The 24004-nt window shown below is 38.4% G+C and overlaps 1 protein-coding gene across 8 annotated transcripts in view; it reads left to right on the forward strand.

Annotated features, from left to right (window-relative positions):
- The window catches only part of ST7L (suppression of tumorigenicity 7 like), a 113008-nt gene extending 90399 nt beyond the window's left edge, over positions 1 to 22609 (forward strand). For 6 of the 8 annotated variants that reach the window (XM_060201875.1, XM_060201871.1, XM_060201872.1 and 3 more), the window contains 3 exons: positions 3001 to 3151; positions 15064 to 15156; positions 22323 to 22609. In XM_060201875.1, coding sequence (XP_060057858.1) covers positions 3001 to 3151; positions 15064 to 15156; positions 22323 to 22501 — 423 coding nt within the window. In that variant the 3' untranslated portion in view covers positions 22502 to 22609. The remainder of the gene's footprint in view (positions 1 to 3000; positions 3152 to 15063; positions 15157 to 22322) is intronic. The other 2 variants (XM_060201873.1, XM_016189933.2) reach the window with 1 other exon arrangement.
- Positions 22610 to 24004: the final 1395 nt, after the last annotated feature.

Raw genomic sequence — 24004 nt, forward strand, 5'->3', positions numbered from 1 at the left:
CAGTAAAGTGGTAAACAACTTTGCGGAAGTTGGACGATCCAACTTAACAGACTGCATGCTGTACACATGAACTGTTTTATGATTGGTAGAAGGCTGCATGATCTATGAATGCTGTATGCTTGCTTAATTCCCATTGGCTGACTATGTAACAGTGAAAGGTACTTAAGGTGGCCATAAGAAGGAAATAAAGGGAATTGAGGAAGAAGACTCTGGTGTCCGTGTCGTTGTTGCGGACCGACAGCGACACTTGCTATACCAACCACAGTTCCTGTGCCTCTTTGCCTTTCCCTTTGATTACCACAGTTTTTTTTTTTATATCTATTTATTCCCTTTTGTTGCCCTTGTTGTTTTATTGTTGTAGTTATTATTGTTGTCGTTGTTGGAGAGGACAGAGAGAAATGGAGAGAGAAGGGAAGACAGAGAGGGGGAGAGAAAGACAGACACCTGTAGACCTGCTTCACCACCTGTGAAGCGACTTCCCTGCAGGTGAGGAGCCAGGGGCTCGAACTGGGATCCTTACTCTGGTCCTTGCGCTTTGCACCACCTGTGCTTCACCCACTGCGCCACAGCCTGGCTCCCAATAACCGCAGTTTTACAAAGTCTAAGAGGCAGTTTGATTACTGTTTCTTTTGTCAGATTTTTAAAAAATTATCTATATTCCACACATGAGTGAAATATTTGGTAGTTGTTTTTCACCTCTTAGTTTACTTAGCAAAATCAACTCCAGTTCCATTTATTTTGTTCTGAATGATACAGAATAGTATTACATTGAATATATTACTTCCCCCACTTTCTTTATTCAGTCAGCTGTTGATGAACATTTAGGTTGATTCCATATTTGGCTATTATGAATAGAGCAGCTGTCAACATAGGGGTACATAAAACCTTTTGAATGATTATTTTTATGTCCTTTGGAAGTATGCCTATGTCTAGTATTGCTAGATCATAAGGCATTTCTGTTTTTCTTTTAAAGACTTTCAATACTGTTTTCCATATGGATTGTATTCCCACCAGTAGTGTACCAGAATTCCTTTTTTTTCATGTGCTCACTAACACTTCTCATTTCCAATCTTATTCCAGTTCTCACAGGTGTGAGCTTATTGTTTTGGTGTGCATTTCTCTAACAATGAGTGATCTGGAGCATTTTTTTTTGTATGTCTCTGAAGCATGTTCATGTTTTTCTTGGAGATCTTTTGCCCAAATTTTTTTTTATTAGGTTCCTTGCGGTTTTTGTTGTTGTTGACTTATGTTATTTATTTTGATATATTTTGATGTTAACTTTTTTTGTCAAATATGTGATATCCAAGTATCTTCTTCCAATTTCAAAGTTACATTCTTATCTTTGTGGTAGTTTCTTTTGATGTATAATAGTTTTAAAATTCGATGTATTCCAATTTATTTAGTAGGTATTTATTAAATGTAATGTCATAATAAATTTCATCTGTAAAATTGAATAAAAGGAAAATAATTTAATGTTGCCACAAAATGTTACTCCAAAATTGATTTCATAGATTTTATACTTACTTATTTAAAAAAAACAAGTAAGAATTTGCTCTCATTCTTTTTAAATTTTTTTTTATTTTATAAATAAGACAAGTATCTTTTCTTTTTAAATCTTTTTATTTATTTATTTGTTATTAGATAGAGACAGAGAGAAATTGAGAGAGAAGGGGGAGATAGAGACGAAGAGAGACAGAGAGACACCTGAAGACCTGCTTCACCACCTGTGAAGCGACTCCCTTGCAGGTAGGGAGCCAGGGGCTTGAACCGGGATCCTAACAGATCCTTGCACTTTGCGCCACGTATGCTTACCTGCTGCGCTACCGCCTGACTCTCTCAAATTCTTTTATCAGCTTTAATTTTCACTTCTTTTTTTTTTAAATTTTTTTTAATATTTATTTTTATTTATTTATTCCCTTTTGTTGCCCTTGTTGTTTTATTGTTGTAGTTATTATTGTTGTCATTGTTGTTGGATAGGACAGAGAGAAATGGAGAGGGGAGGGGGAAGACAGAGGGAGAGAAAGATAGACACCTGCAGACCTGTTTCACCGCTTGTGAAGCGACACCCCTGCAGGTGGGGAGCCAGGGCTTGAACCAGGATCCTTATTCGGGTCCTTGTGCTTAGCGCCACCTGCACTTGACCCGCTGCGCTACAGCCCGACTCCCAAATTTTCACTTCTATAATGGAAAATTTTGTAATTAGCCCACATATAAATAATTTACTATCTTATTTTAACCTACAGTAATGATCTGATCTTTGGAATTTTCATACTAAGCATTAAACACTTTTTTCTTTTAGAGAGAGGCCAAGATCAGAACTCACTTTTTAAAATTTTCATTTTATTTATTTTACCAGAGCACTGCTCAGCTCTGGCATATGGTGGTACTGCAGATTGAACCTGGGACCTTTGGTACCTCAGGTATGAAAGTTTCTTTGCATAACCATTATGCTATCTCCTTAGCCAGAACTCAGTTTTTTTTTTTAAATTTATTTTTTATTTAAGAAAGGATAAATTAACAAAACCATAGGGTAGGAGGGATACAATTCCACACAATTCCCATGACCCAATTTCCATATCCCATTCCCTCCCCTGATAGCTTTCCCATTCTCTATCCCTCTGGGAGCATGGACCCAGGCTCGTTGTGGGTTGCAGAAGGTGGAAGGTCTGGCTTCTGTAATTGCTTCCCCGCTGAACATGGGCGTTGACTGGTCGGTCCATACTCCCAGTCTGCCTCTCTCTTTCCCTAGTTTCCCATAAAAGAACTCACTGTTTTTTAATGCACTGCAGGAAACAGAATCCAGGGCCAACTCTCTACTTCCCACACCTGTTAATAAATATTTTATATACATGTTATCATAGGACCTTCATATATTTTACCTACTTAATTACAAGGTTTTAAAATTCAAATTCACTTTATAAAAATGTTGAATCTACATTATTTGTGGATGTTTTAATTTAACAATTTTCTTCTTTTCTTTTTCTGTTATTTTTTTCCCAGTACTTACTAGAGATGAAAAGTCTAATTTTACCTCCTGAACACATTCTGAAACGGGGTGATAGTGAAGCAATTGCCTATGCTTTCTTTCATCTTCAGCACTGGAAGAGAATAGAAGGTGCTCTTAATCTGTTACAGTGTACCTGGGAAGGCAGTAAGTATAACTATTCATCTCTACATGTAATACTAACCTCTCTGACCACTCATTGCATTCACAGGTAGTCATTTTAAATATTGTCCAAGTTCTGTAAAGATTTATTTCCATACTAGTTTCAAAGTGAACTAGTTAGTGTTATGTTTCCTTTATTATTAGCAGAAATATTTAGTATACATACTTTGGTCCTACCTCTAGGAAAAAAAAAACAGAATAAGATACTTTAATGAAATACACAGAGAAAATGGGACCAGAGTACTGCTCAACAGTGACTTATAATGGTGCTGGGAATGAACTTGGAACTTCAGAGGCTTTGGCACAATAGTCTTGTGCATAGTCATTATGGTATCTTCGCAGCCTTTGAGCATCTTTGAATGTGCTGATCAGCCACCTATCATATATTTTTTAGACAACAGAACTGTTTCCCCCCCCCACTTACTACTAGATCTCTTATTTGTACCTTGTTTAAATCACTATGAAAATGAAGATGATTTATTGATTTTAAAAAGGTTTCTTTTTTTATTTTTCCCTGGTTATATTTTTTAATTGGGGGGGGGGATTAGTGGTTTATAGTTGACAGTAAATACAGTTGTTGATACATGTGTAAAACTTCTCAGTTTTCTGCCTAACACTCTACCCCCCTGACTAGATCCTCCTCCACCATCATGCATCAGGATATGAAACACTCACCTCTCCACCAAAGTCCTTTACTTAGGTACAATACACCAAACCCAGTCCAAAATTTGCTTTTTGGCTCCCCTTTTGTTCTTATTTGTCAACTTCTGTCTATGAGCTGAGATCATCCCATATTCATTTTCTCTTTCTGGCTTATTTTACTTAACATGATTCCTTCAGACTCTATCCAAGATGAGGTAAAGAAAATAAATGTATAGTTTTTAATAGCTGAGTAGTATTCTATTTTTGTGTATATATACCACAACTTTCTCAGCCACTCATCTCTAGGATAAGAATTACAGGGTCATAGGTTAGGTCCATTTCTAGCTATTTCTAGCAAGAGAACTGGAGCATCACTCTCCATGCATTGCTGGGGATTGAACTCAGGACCTCATGCCTGAAAGATCTGCACTCAAAAACTGAGCACCCCTACTCACTTAATCAACATATTTATCAGTTAGATTATTATAATAGTAATTCTCTTGCAAAGTACACTACTGCTAAAAGTTAAAAAAAATAAATTAGATACTCATTCACTAAAACTGAGTAAGCCTCACAACTCCCAGATTGTAATGAGGCACCTTGGAGCTTCACAGCAATTCACAAGAGTGTTGTGGGGTTAAGTAAATTTTAAGTGCAAACACAATACTACTCAACATCTGTCAGATACTAGTCTAACTGCTAGGTCCAGACAGTTCATGCTTTCAACATTAGATGGCCCTTAGTTCTCTATTTCCCTGGATATCATATCTTTACAAAAGTGAACTTTTGTGATTAAAAGAGTAAACACACACACACACACACACACACACACACACACACACACACGATATCTATGGAGCAGTGTGGAAGTGATAGTAGTGTTCAAAGTGATTCCAAATGTAAATGGATCCAACTCCTGTGGAGAGTAGTATGGAGAAGTCTCAACGGCCAGAAAAACACCTGCCATATGACCCCGAAATTCCTCTCCTGTGGATATATCCCAAGGAACAAAACACACCCATCCAAAAAGACCTGAGTATATCTATGTTCATAGCAGCACAATTTCTAATAGCTAAAACCTGGAAGCAACTAAATGTCCAAAAACATTGAGTGTTTTTGGTGATGAGTGGTTTTGAATGTTGTGGTATTTATGTACAATGGAATACTACTTAGCTATTAAGAATGATGAATTCACCTTCATCTCAACTTGGACAGAGCTTGAAGGAATCATGTTAAGTGAGATATACCAGAAAGAGAAGAATGAATATGGGATTATCTCACTCATGGACAGAAGTTGAGAAATAAAAGAAGAGTAAGAGTAAACACAAAGCAAAACTTGAACTGGGTTTGGTGTATTGCACCAAAATAAAGGACTCTTGCAGAGGGGTGGGGGAGAGCTTTCAAATCCTGATATATTATGGTGGAGGTGGAGGAGGACCTAGGCTGGTGGTGAGATTGTCTTACAGAAAATTGAGAAATATTACATATGTGTTAACAACTGTATTTACTGTAAATCATTAATCCCCCAGTTTAAAAAGTAGAAAAATAAGAATATTTCTTTTAAAAATTATTTAAAAAGAAAAGATTTGCTTGCTTGCTTTAACACTTAAAATCTACTCTATTTTCTTACTCTTAATTCCTAGAGATTAAGGACTGAACAAAGCAAAAACTTCATCCCCAACAGAAATGTACATTATTTACATCAATACAAAGTATACATGTGGGGAGCCCGGCGGTGGTGCAGTGGGTTAAGCACACTGGTGTGAAGTGCACTGACCAGCATCAGGGTCCTGGTCTGACCTCCCAGCTCCACACCTACAGGGGGTTCACTTCACAAGGCGATGAAGCAGGTCTGCAGGTGTCTATCTTTTTCTCCCTCTGTCTTCCCCTCCTCTCTCAATTTCTCTGTCCTATCCAACAACAATGACAGCAATAACAACAACAATCATAACAACAACAATAATAATAATGATAAACAACAAGGGCAACAAAAGGGAAAAAATAAAAATAGTTTCTTTAAAAAAGACAAAGTATACATGTTTATTAATATGCTCAGTTAATAAAATTATATCAAAAAGATTTTAAAAAAATGATTCCAAAGTGTAAGTAGTGCCCAGCAGGCTCATACATCTATCTCATAGTAAGAATTGAAGGTAATTTTGAAATAAAATAATGATTTTTTTCTTTCAATTTTTTGTGTTTTTAAACCATTTAAACGTTAAAACATTTTAAGATCGTCTTTGGTGGTGGGGTTAAAGCTAGGTTCTCCCTTGTACAGAACATGCCTTTCAACCACTGAGCTACATCTTGTCCCAAGAACATAAAGTTTGTTTTTTTTTTAATTTTTTTTTATTTAAGAAAGGATTAATTAACAAAGCCATAGGGTAGGAGGGGTACAACTCCACACAATTACCACCACCCAATCTCCATATCCCACCCCCTCCCCCGATAGCTTTCCCATTCTCTATCCCTCTGGGAGCATGGACCCAGGGTCATTGAGGGTTGCAGAATGTAGAAGGTCTGGCTTCTGTAATTGCTTCCCCACTGAACATGGGTGTTGACTGGTTGGTCCATACTCCCAGTCTGCCTCTCTCTTTCCCTAGTAGGGTGTGTCTCTGGGGAAGCTGAGCTCCAGGACACATTGGTGGGGTCTTCAATCCAGGGAAGCCTGGCTAGCATCCTAATGGCATCTAGAACCTGGTGATTGAAAAGAGAGTTAACATACGAAGCCAGACAAATTGTTGAGCAATCATGGACCCAAAGCTTGGAATAGTGTAGAGGAAGTGTTAGGGAGGTACTCACTGCAAACTCTAGTGTACTTCTGCTTTCAGGTATATATTTTGCAATAGTTTATGGATACGTGTGAACATAAGCTCTCTCTCACAGAAACTGGTGTATATCTGGGTTTTGGGACTTTGTTAGAAAGTGAACCACCTGAGATGAAATTAGAGTGTACTATAAAAGGAAAGGTCTCACCCGAGTAATGAAGCTGAAGGGTTGTCATTCCACACGTGAAGTCTCTGGACACAGTCTGAGGTGAAGCATGTTGAGGTGGCAATCGTTGCGTTGGTTAGGTTGTGGTCGGCGGATGCAATATTATTTGATATGGATTGGGAGAGGCATACGGGAAAGTGGGCCCTATCCAAGGGTTCCAGGACTGGGGGAAGTAGGGGCTCTATAGTGGAGATGTGAGGTTCCTGCTGTCTTAGGGTTCAAAAAGACAATCGATAGTTAATGTTATCATCACATTATTTGGTAATTGGGTTAACTTTGAAAAGTTCTTTTATGGTTTGTTGTACAGTACCCAGTATCTTGTATATAGCTGTGCTACTGGATGCTTCTACTTGGTCTAGGCTTTTGAGAGAGTCCGCATATCAAATACACAGCCTATATATTAAAAAGATTCAGTTTGTGTTTTGAAAAACTTTGTGACATACAATTGATTTTCCCCCTCTCATATTAATTAACTAGTGATTTATATGTCTACATTTTGCTAGGAGTGTACATAAACACCATTCCCACCACCAAAAGACTGTGACCCATCCCTCCCACCCACTCCCACCCCCCACTGGCCCAGGAAGCTGCATGTCTACCCCTCACCACAGGGCTTTTACTTTGGTGCCCTACTTACAATTTGGTCAGGTCCTGCTTTTAGTTTCCCTTTCAGATCTTCTTTCTCAACTTCTGTTGATGAGTGGGATCATCCCATACTCATCTTTATCTTTCTGACTTAGCTCACTTAACATAATTCCTTCTAGCTATGTCCAAGATGGGTCAGAGAAGGTGGGTTCATTGTTCTTGATAGCTGCATAGTATTCCATTGTGTATATATACCACAGCTTTCTCAGCCACTCATCTGTTGTTGGGCACCTGGGTTGCTTCCAGGTTTTAGCTATTATGAATTGTGCTGCTATGAACATAGGAGTACACACCTCTTTTTGGTTGGGTGTTATGGAGCATTAAATGGAAGAAGGAGGCTCTCTTCAATAAATGGTGCTGGGAAAACTGGGTTGTAACATGCAGAAGAATGAAATTGAACCACTTTATCTCACCAGAAACAAAAATCAACTCCAAATGGATCAAAGACCTAGATGTCAGACCAGAAACAATCAAATACTTAGAGGAAAACATTGGTAAAACACTTTCCCCACCTACACCTCAAGGACATCTTTGATGAATCAAACCCAATTGCAAGGAAGACTAAAGCAGAAACAAACCAGTGGAACTACATCAAATTGAAAAGCTTCTGCACACCCAAAGAAACTATTAAACAAACAGAGAGACCCCTCACAGAATGGGAGAAGATCTTCACATGCCATACATCAGATAAGAAACTAATCACCAAAATATATAAAGAGCTCAGCAAACTTAGCACCAAAAAAGCAAATGACCCCATCCAAAAATGGGCAGAGGATATGAACAAAACATTCACCTCAGAGGAGATCCAAAAGGCTAACAAACATATGAAAAACTGCTCTAGGTCACTGATTGTCAGAGAAATGCAAATTAAGACAACACTAAGATACCACCTCACTCCTGTAAGAATGGCATACATCAAAAAGGACAGCAGCAACAAATGCTGGAGAGGATGTGGGGACAGAGGAACCCTTTTACATTGCTGGTGGGAATGTAAATTGGTCCAGCCTCTGGAGCAATTTACAGTCTGGAGCAGTCTGGAAAACTCTCAGAAGGCTAGACATGGACCTTCCATATGATCCAGTAATTCCTCTCCTGGGCTTATACCCCAAGAACATAAAGTTTTAAAGTTGTTTAGACCCACTGGTTAATAAATAGAATTGTTATACAATTCTTTCAACCTAAAGTAATAAAAAGAAATTTTCTGAGACATGAAGGGCACCCTGTTCTTGAACCAAGAAAATGTAAGGACTTTTGTATTAATCATTTGCCAAGGATAGGATTCTGTGTTTGACAGTGACAATATTCAGATTGGCAAAACTTGGCTGAGGGGCTAAATATGTTTGAGTAGCTAGAATTTCTTTTGCTTTTCTTCCTGAAAGTCTACTATCTCCTTAAGGCCAGGTACTTAATCTTACTTATCTTATTCTGCTTAGCATATAGTAGGTTTTTAGTAAGTACACAACCTATACTGTGTTTCTTGCATAATCGTCTTTTTTTCTTAACATTCTTTAAGTAATTTTTTTATATTTATTCCCTTTTTTTGCCCATGTTTCATTGTTGTAGTTATTATTGTTGTTATTATTGATGTTGTTGTTGAATAGAACAGAGAGAAATGGAGAGAGGAGGGGAAGACAGAAAGGAGGAGAGAAAGAGAGGGAAAAAGAGATACTTGCAGCACTGTTTTACATCTTGTGAGGCTTGAACCTGGGTCCTTGCGCATAGTAGCATGTGTAGTGTACAGAGTGTGCCCAGCCTCCTGGCATAATTAATTATCTTGATGAATGATTTCCTAATGCTATCACTGATCTTTGTTAATTTGAACAAATTGCTACTTTCTAATAAGGAAACACAAAATTCATTTTTTTAACAAAAGTTTATAGAGCCAAGCACTAGAGGAAAAACCAAAATCCTATCACAGGTTTTTTTTTTTTCCCCCTCCCCTCCAATCAGGATTATTGCTGGGGCTTAGTGCCTTGTACAATGGATCCACCACTCCTGTCAGTCATTTGTCTCTTTTCCACCTTCCTTCCTCCCTTCCTCTCTACCTCCCTCTCTTTGTCCCTTCCTTCCTTCCTTCCTTCCTTCCTTCCTTCCTTCCTTCCTTCCTTCCTTCTCTCTTTCATTATGATAGAGACAGAGAAAAATAGAGGGAGAGAGGGAGAAAGAGAGATACAGCCTGTTCCTGTTCCTCTAATCAGGAAGCACCCCCCCCCATGCAGGTGGGGATGGGTGTTAGGGGTGTACTTGAACCCAGGTCCTTGTACATGTTAAACTTGTGTTATTTTACCAGTTGTGCCACCACTTGCCCCCCATCACAGTTATAATATGTAGTTGAATAAATCAATAGAGAACTCTTCTTTAATGTCTGTAAAGAGTTAGTGATAATTGACATTAGGGATGGATAAAACTTTTCTATAAAGGGGCTAGATAATATTGCCTTTATATAGCTACCTACCAGGCATGACCATAATCTGTTAAAATTTTATTTGCCAGATACTGACTCAGGTCTGACCAAAGGGCTATAATTTGGCGATATTGACATAAATTAAGTTTCTCATAGAAAACTTTGGTGACTTTTTAAAATAAATTATATTGGTTTGCTCTTGGTTTACCATACTATATAACATTTCAGAAATATAGTTTCATATGTTTATATGTTTGTGACTCACTGTAACAACCATTAACTTTCTAGTGTCATCTCATTATCAGAAAAAAAATGCCTCTAATCATTTCTTTTTTTTAATTTATTTTTTATTTAAGAAAGGATAAATTAACAAAACCATAGGGTAGGAGGGGTACAACTCCACACACTTCCCACCACCCAATCTCCATATCACATTCCCTCCCCTGATAGCTTTCCCATTCTCTATCCCTCTGGGAGCATGGACCCAGGCTCGTTGTGGGTTGCAGAATGTAGAAGGTCTGGCTTCTGTAATTGCTTCCCCACTGAACATGGACGTTGACTGGTCGGTCCATACTCCCAGTCTGCCTCTCTCTTTCCCTAGGAGGGTGGGTCTCTGGGGAAGCGGAGCTCCAGGACACATTGGTAGGGTCTTCAATCCAGGGAAGCCTGGACGGCATCCTGATGGCATCTGGAACCTGGTGACTGAAAAGAGAGTTAACATACGAAGCCAAACAAATTGTTGAGCAATCATGGACCCAAAGCTTGGAATAGTGGAGAGGAAGTGTTAGGGGGGTACTCACCGCATACTCTAGTGTACTTCTGCTTTCAGGTATATATTTTTGCACTAGTTTATGGATAAGTGTGAACATATATATGCTCTCTCTCACAGAACCTGGTCTATATCTAGGTTTTGGGACTTTGTTAGAAAGTGAACCACCTGGGATGGAATTAGAGAATACTATGAAAGGAAAGGTCTCACCTGAGTAATGAAGCTGAAGGATTGTCATTCCACACGTGAAGTCTCTGGACACAGTCTGAGCTGAAGCATGTTGAGGTGGCAATCGTTGTGTTGATTAGGTTGCGATCGGCAAATGCAATATTATTTGATATGGATTGGGAGAGGCATGCGGGAAAGTGGGCCCTATTCTAAGGTTCCAGGACTGGGGGAAATATAGGCTCTATAGGGAGATGTGAGGTTCCTGTTGTCTTAGGGTTCAAAAAGACAATGGATAGTTAATGTTATCATCACATTATTTGGTAATTGGGTTAACTTTGAAACGTCCTTTTGTTAGAGTTTGCTGTATAGTACCCATTATCTTGTATGTAGCTGTGCTATTGGTTGCTTCTGATCTACTTGGTCTAGGCTTTTGAGAGAGTCCGCATATCAAATACACAGCCTATATATTAAAAAGACTCAGTCTGTTTTTTAAAAACTTCAAGACATACAATTAATTTTCCCCCTCTCATATTAATTAACTAGTGATTTATATGACTACACTTTACTAGGAGTGTGCATAAACACCATTCCCACCACCAAAAGACTATGTCCCATCCCACCCACCCCCCACCGGCCCAGGAAGCTGCATGTCTACCCCTCACCACAGGGTTTTTACTTTGGTGCCCTACTTTCAATTTAGTCAGATCCTGCTTTTAGTTTCCCTTTCAGATCTTCTTTCTCAACTTCTGTTGATGAGTGGGATCATCCCATACTCATCTTTATCTTTCTGACTTAGCTCACTTAACATAATTCCTTCTAGCTGTGTCCAAGATGGGTCAGAGAAGGTGGGTTCATTGTTCTTGATAACCTTATAGTATTCCATTGTGTATATATATCACAGCTTTCTCAGCCACTCATCTGTTGTTGGGCACCTGGGTTGCTTCCAGGTTTTAGCAATTATGAATTGTGCTGCTATGAACATAGGAGTATACACCTCTTTTTGGTTGGGTGTTATGGAGTCCTTGGGATATAACCCCAGGGGAGGAATTACTGGATCATATGGAAGGTCCATGTCTAGCCTTCTGAGAGTTTTCCAGACTGCTCTCCACAGAGGCTGGACCAATTTACATTCCCACCAGCAATGCAAAAGGGTTCCTCTGTCCCCACAACCTCTCCAGCATTTGTTGCTGCTGTCCTTTTTGATGTATGCCATTCTTACAGGAGTGAGGTGGTATCTCAGTGTTGTCTTAATTTGCATTTCTCTGACAATCAGTGACCTAGAGCAGTTTTTCATATGTTTGTTAGCCTTTTGGATCTCCTCTGAGGTGAATGTTTTGTTCATATCCTCTGCCCATTTTTGGATGGGGTCATTTGCTTTTTTGGTGCTAAGTTTGCTGAGCTCTTTATATATTTTGGTGATTAGTTTCTTATCTGATGTATGGCATGTGAAGATCTTCTCCCATTCTGTGAGGGGTCTCTCTGTTTGTTTAATAGTTTCTTTGGATGTGCAGAAGCTTTTCAATTTGATGTAGTCCCATTGGTTTGTTTGCCTCTAATCATTTCTTTCACCCCCATCTCTCCTCTGGAAACCAGCATAATTTCCATTGAGCCTATCAGTTGTCTGTTTGCACATTCTTTTGCTTTATTTATATGCCACATATGAGTGAAACAGTCCAGTAATTATCTTTCACATCCTTATTTCATATAGCATAAACTTTTCATGGTCCATTCATTTTCTTGTCCATTCATTTTGTTCCAAAAAGCAATATTTCTTCTTTTAATGGCAGGGTAGTATTCCATTGAGTATGCATACCACTGCTTCTTTATCCATTCATCCACTGGTGGGCATTCAGAGTGACCCCATATTTTGGCTAGTGTACATTAATGCTGGTGTGACAAGTGAGTGCAAATATCCTTTCAAGCTCAGGGCCAGAGAGTTAGCTCACCTGATAGGGTACCGCCTTTGTTTTATGAGCAGTCCAGGTTCAAGCATCTATACCACAGATGTGATGGCCTACTGTGCTGTCTCTCCCTCTGTCTGTGGCTCTATTTGAATGAAACAGCAGTGTTCAGGAAAAAAAAAACTTAAAATTAGTATTCTCCTATCCTTCAGATAAATGTATAGGAGTGATATTGCTGAGCCATATGGTATTTATATTTTTAGTTTCCTTTTTTAATATTGTTTTTAAACAGGAAGAGAGGGAGAGATGCTAAAACACTGGATGCCACCACCCATGGATTCTTTGGTGCTGCTCTTGGTACTCCATGTGATGCTGGGGTTAGAACCCAGGTTCAAGGCATAGTACGGGATGTGCTATACTGATCAGCCACCTCCTCAGCTCCCCCTTTTTTTTTTTTTTCCTTCCAGGGTTATTGCTGGGCTCTGTGCCTGCACCATGAATCCACCGCTCCTGGAGGCCATTTTCCCCCCTTTTTGTTGCCCTAGTTGTTGCAGCCTCGTTGCGGTTATTATTGCATTGTTGATGTTGCTTTGTTGTTGGATAGGACAGAGAGAAATGGAGAGAGGAGGGGAAGACAGAGAGAGAGGGGAGAGAAAGATAGACACCTGCAGACCTGCTTCACCGCCCGTGAAGCGACTCCCTTGCAGGTGGGGAGCCGGGGGCTCGAACCGGGATCCTTACGCTGGTCCCTGTGCTTTGCGCCACGTGCGCTTAACCCACTGCGCCACCGCCCAACTCCCCTGTTTCTTTTTTTTAATATGGTACCAGAACTTGAACCTAAGGTCTCATTTATACACATTACTACAGAGCCATCTCCCTGGCTCAACTTATTTATTTATTTATTTATTTATTTATTTATTTATTTATTTATACTTCTAGAATGAGAGGATAAAGAAAGAACAAGGAAAGCCCCACTGCACCCTTTGAATTTCTGCCTTTTGTTCCCATATAGTGACAGACATCAAACCAAGCATGTGAGCATGTGAAGTGGGTGTTCTGCTGCTGAGCCACCTCCTTTGTTCCCTTTCTGTTTCCCTCAAGGATCTCTGTACTGTTTTTCAGAGTGGATATACCAATTTATATTATTTGGTGGTATCTTACTTGTGAACTGATAGAACCCATTTAATTGCCAACCTTTATGAGTACAATAGCTAAAATTTTTTTTTTTTTTTTTTCCCTCCAGGGTTATTGCTGGGCTCGGTGCCTGCACCACGAATCCACTGCTCCTGGAGGCCATTTTTCCCTGTTTTTGTTGCCCTAGTTGTTGCAGCCTCGTTGCGATTATTATTGCCATTGTTGACGTTGCTTTGTTGTTGGATAGGACAGAGAGAAATGGAGAGAGGCGGGGAAGACAGAGAGAGAGGGGGAGAGAAAGATAGACACCTGCAGACCTGCTTCACCGCCTGTGAAGCGACTCCCCTGCAGGTGGGGAGCCGGGGGCTCGAACCGGGATCCTTACGCCGGTCCCTGCGCTTTGCGCCACGTGCGCTTAACCCGCTGCGCCACCGCCCGACCCCCAATAGCTAAAATTTTATGAAGATTCTGTGAGAAATACAATTCATACCTGGAGAATTACATTTATCTGTAAGGGTTCTGTTTGTACTGAGACTGAGACAGTGACTCAAGCAGCTTATCAACTACTACTCCCTTTAGTTTTACTAGATAGTTTACTATTCTCTAAACTTTACTATTCACCTTATTTATTTTCTGCTTACTTTATCTAAAATGTATCCCTAAAAATAAAAATAAAATCCTATATGAAACTTTCATGAAAGTACTTTTCAGGTGGTCCAGAAGTAGCTCAGTGGATAAAGCATTGAACTCTCAGTCATGAGTTCCCAAGTTGATTCCCTGGCACTACATATGTTGGATTCTCTGATTCTCTCTCTCCTCCTCCTCTTCCTTTCTCACACTAATTAGTTAATAAATCCTCTTTTTTAAAAAGTACATTTCCAAAATAACTTTTATCTGAGTATAGGACAGAAATAAACTTCACCAAAGCACACAACTCTTTAAAGGAAGGAAAAGGAGAATGTATAAAGGGTGTTGGGGCCTTGGTGATGATGGTAGAAAAGGACTCACGTTGATAGAGTATTTTGTAGATATGGATCACCAGGAGATGAGAAATTTTGTACACATGGGTCAACAACTGTACTGTAAACCATTACCTCCAATAAAATGACTTGAGAAAAAAAAAAAGGAATGTGACTGATTTGAATGTTAACATATGCCCTTTTCCATAACCATTATGCTGTCTCCCCAGCTCTCCCATGCCTTTTTAATTCCCTTCAATATGTCTTTTTCCCCCCCTCAGCTTTTAGAATGATTCCGTACCCATTAGAGAAAGGCCATCTATTTTACCCTTATCCCAGCTGCACAGAGACTGCTGATAGAGAACTGTTACCTAGTAAGTAAAAATTATAATGTTCCTAAATTTAATAGTAGTTAAGAAGTAGTTCATAGTATTCTCATACTTTAGATGATCCCTTTGTTTGACTACAAGGTACAATTATATTTTATTGGAGGGACTAAAGAGAAAAAATACTATTTTGTATATGTTTACTGTGTTGTTGCTTATTTTTAAAGAGCAATGAAAAAATTAGGATAAGAACCAGAAATATGCCAGGATATGAATTCTTAGAGAATAACTTACTTCCTGCTTTTAGAAAGTCAAGCTTCTCAAAAGTCTATACTTTCTGTCTCAATTGTCTCATCATCCACTCATTCTTTATCTATGAACTTCTGTTCAACTCTTCTTTTTTATGATTTAACCAATAAGAAAGCATGCTTAAGGTTATAATCAACAGAACCATGATTATTTTATATCATGCCAGAGTTTTTGTAAGTCTAGCACCTAACGACCCATTAGAACTCAAATCTAGGAAGAAAAGTTTGCAACCATTAGATATAATGAGTGAAAATGTCCAGAGGGATGAAACTTAAGGAAAATTATAGAAGTTGATGATACTGATACTTTTTTTTCCACAGGCTCTTTTATTTTCCTCTATCCTCTGACAAATTATCTCTTCATTCTCTCAAAGTACTTTAGGGACTTATTATTTTCCTCTTTTTACTTATTTATTAATTTTTTATTTTTAATTTATAAAAAGGAAACATTGACTAAACCATAGGATAAGAGGGGTACAACTTCACACAATTCCCACCACCAGAACTCTGTATCCCATCCCCTCCCCTGATAGCTTTCCTATTCTTTAACCCTCTGGGAGCATGGACCCTTTGTCATTGTGGGATGCAGAAGGTGGAAGGTCTGGCTTCTGTAATTGCTTCCCTGCTGAACATGGGTGTTGACAGGTCGATCCATACTCCCAGCCTGTCTCTCTCTTTCCCTAGTGGGAAAGGGCTCTGGGGAGGCAGAGCTCCACATTGGTGGAGTTGTCTGTCCAGGGAAGACTGGTCAGCATCCTGCTAGCATCTGGCACCTGGTGGTTGAAAAGAGAGTTAGCATACAAAGCCAAACAAATTGTTGACCAATCATGAACCTAAAGGCTGGAATAGTGCAGATGAAGAGTTGGGGGGGGGGGGGTGTGTCTCTGTTTTGTAGATAGCTAGTAGGCATGTTTTAGTTATATTCCAAACGGCCTGTGGCTATACTAGTGTTTTTTTTCTTTTATTTATTTTTTAAATAATTTTATTTATTTTGCATAAGATAGATTTTTCACAAGGGTGGGGGGAGAGGAGAAACTAGAACACTACTCAGATACTATGGCACTGAGATTTGAACCAGGAACCTTAGGCATTCATATCCTACATTCTGAGCTATTTCCCAAGCTATGTTAATCTCTCCCTTTTAGATTATAAAATTGAGTAGTCTTTTTCTCCAGGCTTTTATTTATTTATTTTCTTAGATAGAAAAAAAAGAGCGACAGGGAGAGATACCATAGTACCCTATGGTACTCCATTGCCATAGCACCTCATAGGTGGTATACTAACTGCTTGAACCTGGGTCATGCACATGGTGAACCAAGCTTCCTCCCAGGCAAGCTATCTCACCAGCTCTCTAGTGCCCAGAACTTTCTATATTGTCCCTATTATGTTTACTATAGAAATTATATTCAACAGGTGTTGTTAGAATTAGCCAACTTAATTTATTCCTATAAATGCCAAGCATATTTATTGCAAGTACTCAAAAAAGTTAAATACTAGTGCCTCTTCCTTTTCTTTTCTTCTCCTTTTTTATTTTAATGAGAGAAATACAGAGAGAAAGACCAGAGCACTGCTCAGCTCTGGCTTAAGGTTGTGCAGGGGATTGAACCTGGAACTTTGAAGCCTCAAAGTCCTGCATGATAACCATTACACTGTTTTCCCAGCCTGTGTCTTTTATTTTTCTTTTCTTTTAAATATTTATTTTTTTAATAAATAGTTTACTTTTATCTTATTTATTTATTTATTTATTTATTTATCTCCAGGGTTAACACTGGGGCTCAGTGCCTGCACCAAACCATGAATCCACTGCTCCTGGAGGCCATTTTTCCCCCATTTTGTTGCTCTTGTTGTTGTTGTTGCCATTGATGTTGTTGTTGCATAGGGCAGAGAGAAACTGAGAGAGAGGGGGAGAGAAAGATAGATACCTTCAGTCCTGCCTCACCACTTGAGAAGCGACCCCCCTACAGGTGGGGAACCAGGGCTTCAATCGGGGTCCTTATACCTGGTCCTTGTGCTTTGCCATGTACACTTAACCCAGTGTACTACTGCCTGAATTCCTACTCACGGGCTAATGTAAACACTGATAAACAAATGTTAAGTAATGGGGCCAGCAAGTGATTCACCCAGTAGAATGCACAAGTTACCATGTATAAGAACTCATCTTCGAACCCTGGGCCATCCCATGAAGTGCCTGTAGGGGAGAGTATTCACCACTGGTGGAGTGATACTGCTGTGTCTCTCCTTGTCTCTAGATCTCCTTCTCTTTCTCTCTTTCCCATTCAGCCCCTATCTAGAGGAAAGGGGAAAAAATGGCCATTGGGAGTGGTAGAGCTGTATTCTGGTGTCTTTCCATTTAATCTCTCTTCATCAAAAAGATAATTTGAGACTACTAGAAATGAATGAGACTATTAAGAGAAACTGTATAATATATATATATATATATATATATATATATATATATATATATATATATATATTTTTTTTTTTTTTTTTAACCAGAGCACTGTTCAGCTCTTGTTTGTGGTGATGTGGGGGATTGAACCTGGGACTTTGGAGCCTCAGGCATTAGAGTCTCTTTGCATAACCATTATGCTATCTACCCCTGCCCGGAAAACTGTATTAAGTGAGGGGAGTAAACTAATGGTTTAATTGTGGAGGCACAAAATATCTAAAGAGTGGATGACTGATGAGGAGTTTGGAAACAGGGCATGGCCAGAACTAGGTATCCTAGAAACTAAAAGGAAGAAGGGAAGTTTCCAAGTGAGGAGTAGCTGTGATATTAAGTAAGGTAATCACTGAGAACAATCCATTGACTAGCAATTAGAAGATCAGTAGTGTAGCCTTGTTGTTGTAGCCTTGTTGTGGTTATTATTGTTCTTGTTAATGTTGTTCATTGTTGGATAGGACAGAGAGAAATGGAGAGAGGAGGGTAACCCGTTGCGCCACTGCCCGCCCCCCCCCCCCCAAATAATTTTTTATACTTTGGTAGGACAGAGAGAAATAGGGGGAGTGGTCCAGGAGGTTGTGTAATAGATAAAAAAAAAAAAAAAGATCAGTAGTGGGGGCCAAGTGGTGGCATACCTAGTTAAGTGCACAGATTACCATGCACAAGGACCCCAAGGGTTTGAGCCCTCACCCCCACCTATAGGTGGGGATGCTTCACAAGCAGTGAAGCAGTTACTGCAGGTGCCTTCTCTCTTTCCCTTTCTATCTCCCTCTCCTCTCCTAATTTCTCTCTGGCCTATCAAATAAAATAGAAAGAAAGAGAAGGGGGGGCCTGGGAAGTGGTGCAGTGGATAAAGCCTTGGACTCTTAAGCATGAGGTCCTGAGTTCAATCCCTGGCAGCACATGTACCAGAGTGATGTCTGGTTCTTTCCCTCTCCTCCTATCTTCTTCATGAATTAATAAATAAAGTCTTTTAAAAAAAGAGAGAGAAAGAGAAAGAAAGAAAGAAAGAAAGAAAGAAAGAAAGAAAGAAAGAAAGGAAGGAAGGAAGAAAGGAAGAAGGAAAGGAAAGAAGGAGAAAGCTGCCAGCTATGGTGAATTCATAGTGTCATCATTGAGTGATAACCTGTGGCAATTAAAAAAAAGGTCATTAGTGAGACAGATTTTACTTTTCTCTCAGATATGATGGTGGTAGTAGTTGCTCTGGAATTTCTGTTTTTACAGAAACAAGAATAAGGATATTTAAGGCAAAGAAATGAACTTCACTTATGGAATATCAGTACACTAGAGTATATTACATTAGGTTAATATATTTAGCCTAAAATAATGTTGCTCAAAGCATTGCAAAAGTTGCTGGTATGTGATCAACTTTGAAAGTTATATGAATAAAGTCAGGGTATTGATTATATATTTTCAAAGCTATGCATTCTAAGAATAATTTACCTTTTGGCAGGCAGGCATTTGTTAATTTCATATAAGGTCCTCCTCATTTGAAAATCTTAGGAGTTAGGAGAATAGGGATATGCTGAGGCTTTTTTTATTGTGTGTACTTAAATTATTTTTTATGTCTCTGGCTATGGTAGAATGAACATATTTTTAATATGGACATGTAATACCCAGGAGTATGTAGTATTTCTTGTTTTAAGTTTTCCTTTAACCTTGATATGACTCACAGCATTTTGGAATTTGCTTATGGACTTCATTAAGTTCAAACTTGTACTATTCCCCTAGTTCACAAAGCTGTTTAGTTGTCTTTTATACCTCCTGATAAATTTTTCTCTACAAGCCAATGATAAAATTTGAACTTTATTCCCAAGGGAGTGTTCCATTATATTGCTGTATTAGCCAAACATTGACTGACAAATGAATCTACAGAAAGCATCCAAGAAGAAATAATTAGGTATCTTACAGTATAAAAATCTCATATTTTAGAAAAATATCTTATTAAAGCTATTCAGTTTTTCATCATCTCTATTATAGAGTGGAGATATCACAATTTCTTAGGGTTATTGAAAATCATCAAACAAACCAGTACAAATTACAGCACTTTATAAACCACCTTTTTTTTTTTTTACCAGAGCACTGCTCAGCTCTGGCTTGTGGTTGTGTTGGAGACTCAACCATAGACTTCAAAGCCTCAGGCATGCAAATCTCTTTGCATATTCACTGTGCTATTTTCTTGGCAAATCACTTTATTAAACATAACATGCTATATAGTTTAATTAATATGATTTTTCTTTTTCTTTCTTCCTCTTCTTTTTTATTATGGTAAAGCCATAGAGGGAGGGAGAAAAGGAGGGATGGAGGGAAGGAGGAAAGGAAGACTAGAGGGAGGGAAGGAGAGAAGGAGAAAGAGAGAGACAGAGAGAGAGAGAGAGACATACAGAAAGAGAGAGAGAGAAAGAAAAGGAAAGACCCAAAGCCTCCTTCCTTCAATGCTATGGAGGCTGAGTTTGCACCTGCACTGTGAACATTATGTAAGTGAGTTATTTTGCCAACCCAATATTACTACTTTTCAAATGGTAGCAATTCAAATAGCTACTATTGCAAATAAATATTTACTCCCTGTCTTCACAAATGTCTTGGTTTGTTCTTCTGAGTTTGCTGGGATAAGTTGGAACCTCCTGGCTGAGAGGCAAGGTAAAGAGACTACTGGCTCTTTGACTGCTGAAAGCACAATGTTGTCTATACTATCTGTATTTTGCTAACTTTAAAAATAGCTTAGGCAGCTAGGACAATAGGTTAACTCATAGATTGTTGGATTTTTATGCCTGAGGTTTCCAGTTCGACTGCTAGTATTACATATACTGGAGTGATGCTCTAATTTGTCTCTTACTCTCTCATTTCCTTTCTGACTCATACAAAATGCACATACACTTTCTTTCTCAAATAATATCTAAAATCTTTAAAATATAGCCCAGACTTTTTGTACTTTTACTTTTTTTTCCTTCCTTTTTTTAAAAATTTCTTTATTGGAGAATTAATGTTTTACATTCCACAGTAAATACAATAGTTTGTACTTGCATAACATTTCCCAGTTTTCCATATAATAATACAACCCCCACTAGGTCCTCTGTCATCCTTTTTGGACCTGTATTCTCTCCCCCCACCCAAGAGTCTTTTACTTTAATGCAATACACCAAGTACTTTTACTTTTACCATGGCTCAAGGCTCCAGAAATTTTCTCAAATTTGAATGAGTTGGATATGTGCTTTCTGAATATAAGATATATGAAAAATACCATGATGACTGAAGGAAACAAATGTAATCTCTGTGAATCATTATATCTAAAAAAAAGTAAAATTTATAGTTGACCTTGATTCAGCACAGAATTAGTCATTCCTTATTTATGCAGGCTATTACATCAGGAATTCCTGGGTTTATGTCCAGCCCTGAGTGGCCAACTTCCTGCACTAATCAAGTTGAAGAATAGCTCTCAGTTTAACAGACGTCTATTGAGTACCTCGTGTGTGTAAAAGATTGTAACAGGTTCATTTCAGCATTGTTATGCAGGTATTTTCACTTTCCCATAGGATAGAAATATTAGAATGGTGATGAAATATTCAGTTGTTAGGAAAACAACACCTGAAAGAAGCAGAGGGATAAGTGGGGGTGGGGTGGGGTGGAGGGGTTGAGGACCCAGTTTCCTATGGTGGAGGAAATTATCATATCCACCAATAAAGTGATTTAATAAAAATAAAGAAAAACAAACAAAAAAGAAAGAAAGAAAAACGGCACATGAGTAAGGTACTTTTTAAAAAAAGTCTATTTTCTTTGTTTCATTTTTAATGAGAAAGGGATTGATATAGAGACCAGCTTTGATTTATGGTATTGTGGGGGATTGAACCTAGGACTTTGGAGCCTCAGACATGAAAGTCTTTTGGCATAACCATTATGCTATCTCCCCTATTGTTTATGTTCCTAATCCTAGGATTTTGGTATTCTAGTTCAGTTTTTGTAGTATTCAAAATGCCACATACAGAACACTTATTAGTAACTGGGTAAAATTGTTAACTGATGGTTCTGGGAACTCTCCAGCCACATGTATGTCACTTGATTGCTATATTCAGTCTCTGGGCTACCAAAGATCAAGAATCATAACAACTCATATTCTTTTTAAGAGTTTAAAATGTTCATCATAATAACTCCATAGCAACTCATTCAGGATCATATAGCTAATGAGTGACAAAGCTCTTTTACAAAAGTACCACAGCATGACTTTTCAGTTGCTATTCTTTCCCACAGTGTCATTCTATTTCCAGAACCTAGCAATAATCTAGCTGTGTAGATATACTGTCAGCATGGAAATAAACAATGGATAGCTTTCTTCTACTTTGCTTAGCCAGAGATTTGTTCTTTAAATTGTGTTTCCTTTTCGGTTTTTAAAATTGTATTTTGTTTAAAAACGTTATTTACACTGTGTTATGAAAATAAGATATATTTTTACCTTTTCTCCTTTACAGCTTTTCATCATGTTTCTGTTTACCCAAAGAAGGAGCTTCCTTTTTTCATCCATTTCACAGCTGGACTGTGTTCTTCTACAGCAATGATAGCCCTTCTCACACACCAGTTTCCTGAAATCATGGGTATTTTAGTTAAAGCTATAAGTATGATCTCAAGAACTTGTGTTGAATTTTTGTAAAACACATGAGAAACGAACTCTAATCTGTGTGAAAGCAGTCAAGCAGCGGAAAATATTTGTTAAAAGAATTGATTTGTAAATTGGCAACCATAAATATATCAAACACAATTTTTTGTGATTTGAGTGGTTTTTGTGCTTAAAAGTTTAAAGTATACAATGCCATAACATTATAAAATTGGTTTTTAACATTATAAATTTGGGCTTTGTAGGTCACTTTTTTAAAGACAATATTTTATTTTATTTTATTTTAATTTCTTTATTGGGGAATTAATGTTTTAAATTCCACAGTAAATACAATAGTTTGTACATGCATAACATTTCCCAGTTTTCCATATAACAATACAACCCCCACTAGGTCCTCTGTCATCCTCTTGGATCTGTATTGGTACAATACGCCAATTCCAGTTCAGGTTCTACTTGTGTTTTCTCTTCTGATCTTGTTTTTCAACTTCTGCCTGAGAGTGAGAGCATCCCATATTCATCCTTCTGTTTCTTACTTATTTCACTTAACATGAATTTTTCAAGGTCCATCCAAGATCGGCTGAAAATGGTGAAGTCACCATTTTTTATAGCTGAGTAGTATTCCATTGTATATATATATACCACAACTTGCTCAGCCACTCATCTGTTGTTGGACACCTGGGTTGCTTCCAGGTTTTGGCTATTACAAATTTTGCTGCCAAGAACATATGTGTACACAGATCTTTTTGGATGGATGTGTTGGGTTCATTAGGATATATCCCCAGGAGGGGAATTGCAGGATCATAGGGTAGGTCCATTTCTAGCCTTCTGAGAGTTCTCCAGACTGTTCTCCACAGAGTTTGGACCAATTTACATTCCAATCAGCATTCTAGGAGGGTTCCTTTGACCCCACACCCTCTCCAGCATTTGCTGCTATTACCTTTTCTGATGTATGACATTCTCACAGGAGTGAAGGGGTATCTCATTGTTGTCTTTATTTGCATTTCTCTGACAGAGACTTGGAGCACTTTTTCATGTGTTTCTTAGCCTTTTGGATCTCTTCTGTGGTGATTATTCTGTCCATGTCCTCCCCCCATTTTTGGATGGGGTTATTTGTTGTCTTGTTGTTGAGATTTGCAAGCTCTTTATATATTCTGGTTATTAGCCTCTTGTCTGATGTATGGCATGTAAAGATCTCCCATTCTGTGAGGGGTCTCTTGGTTTGGGTAGTAGTTTCTTTAGCTGTGCAGAAGCTTTTTTTTTTTTTTTTTTTTAAAAAGAATTTATTTATTCATGAGAAAGATAGGAGGAGAGAAAGAACCAGACATCACTCTGGTACATGTGCTGCCGGGGATCGAACTCAGGACCTCATGGTTGAGAATCCAATGCTTTATCCACTGTGCCACCTCCCAGACCACAGAAGCTTTTTAATTTGATGTAGTCCCATAGGTTTATTCTTACCTTAGTCTTTGTAATTGGATTAGTTTCATTGAAGATATCTTTAAAATTGATGCAGAAGAGTTCTGCCAATATTTTCCTCTA

Source organism: Erinaceus europaeus, chromosome 11 (assembly GCF_950295315.1).
Source record: "Erinaceus europaeus chromosome 11, mEriEur2.1, whole genome shotgun sequence".
In the NCBI taxonomy this organism is placed as follows: Eukaryota; Metazoa; Chordata; class Mammalia; order Eulipotyphla; family Erinaceidae; genus Erinaceus; species Erinaceus europaeus.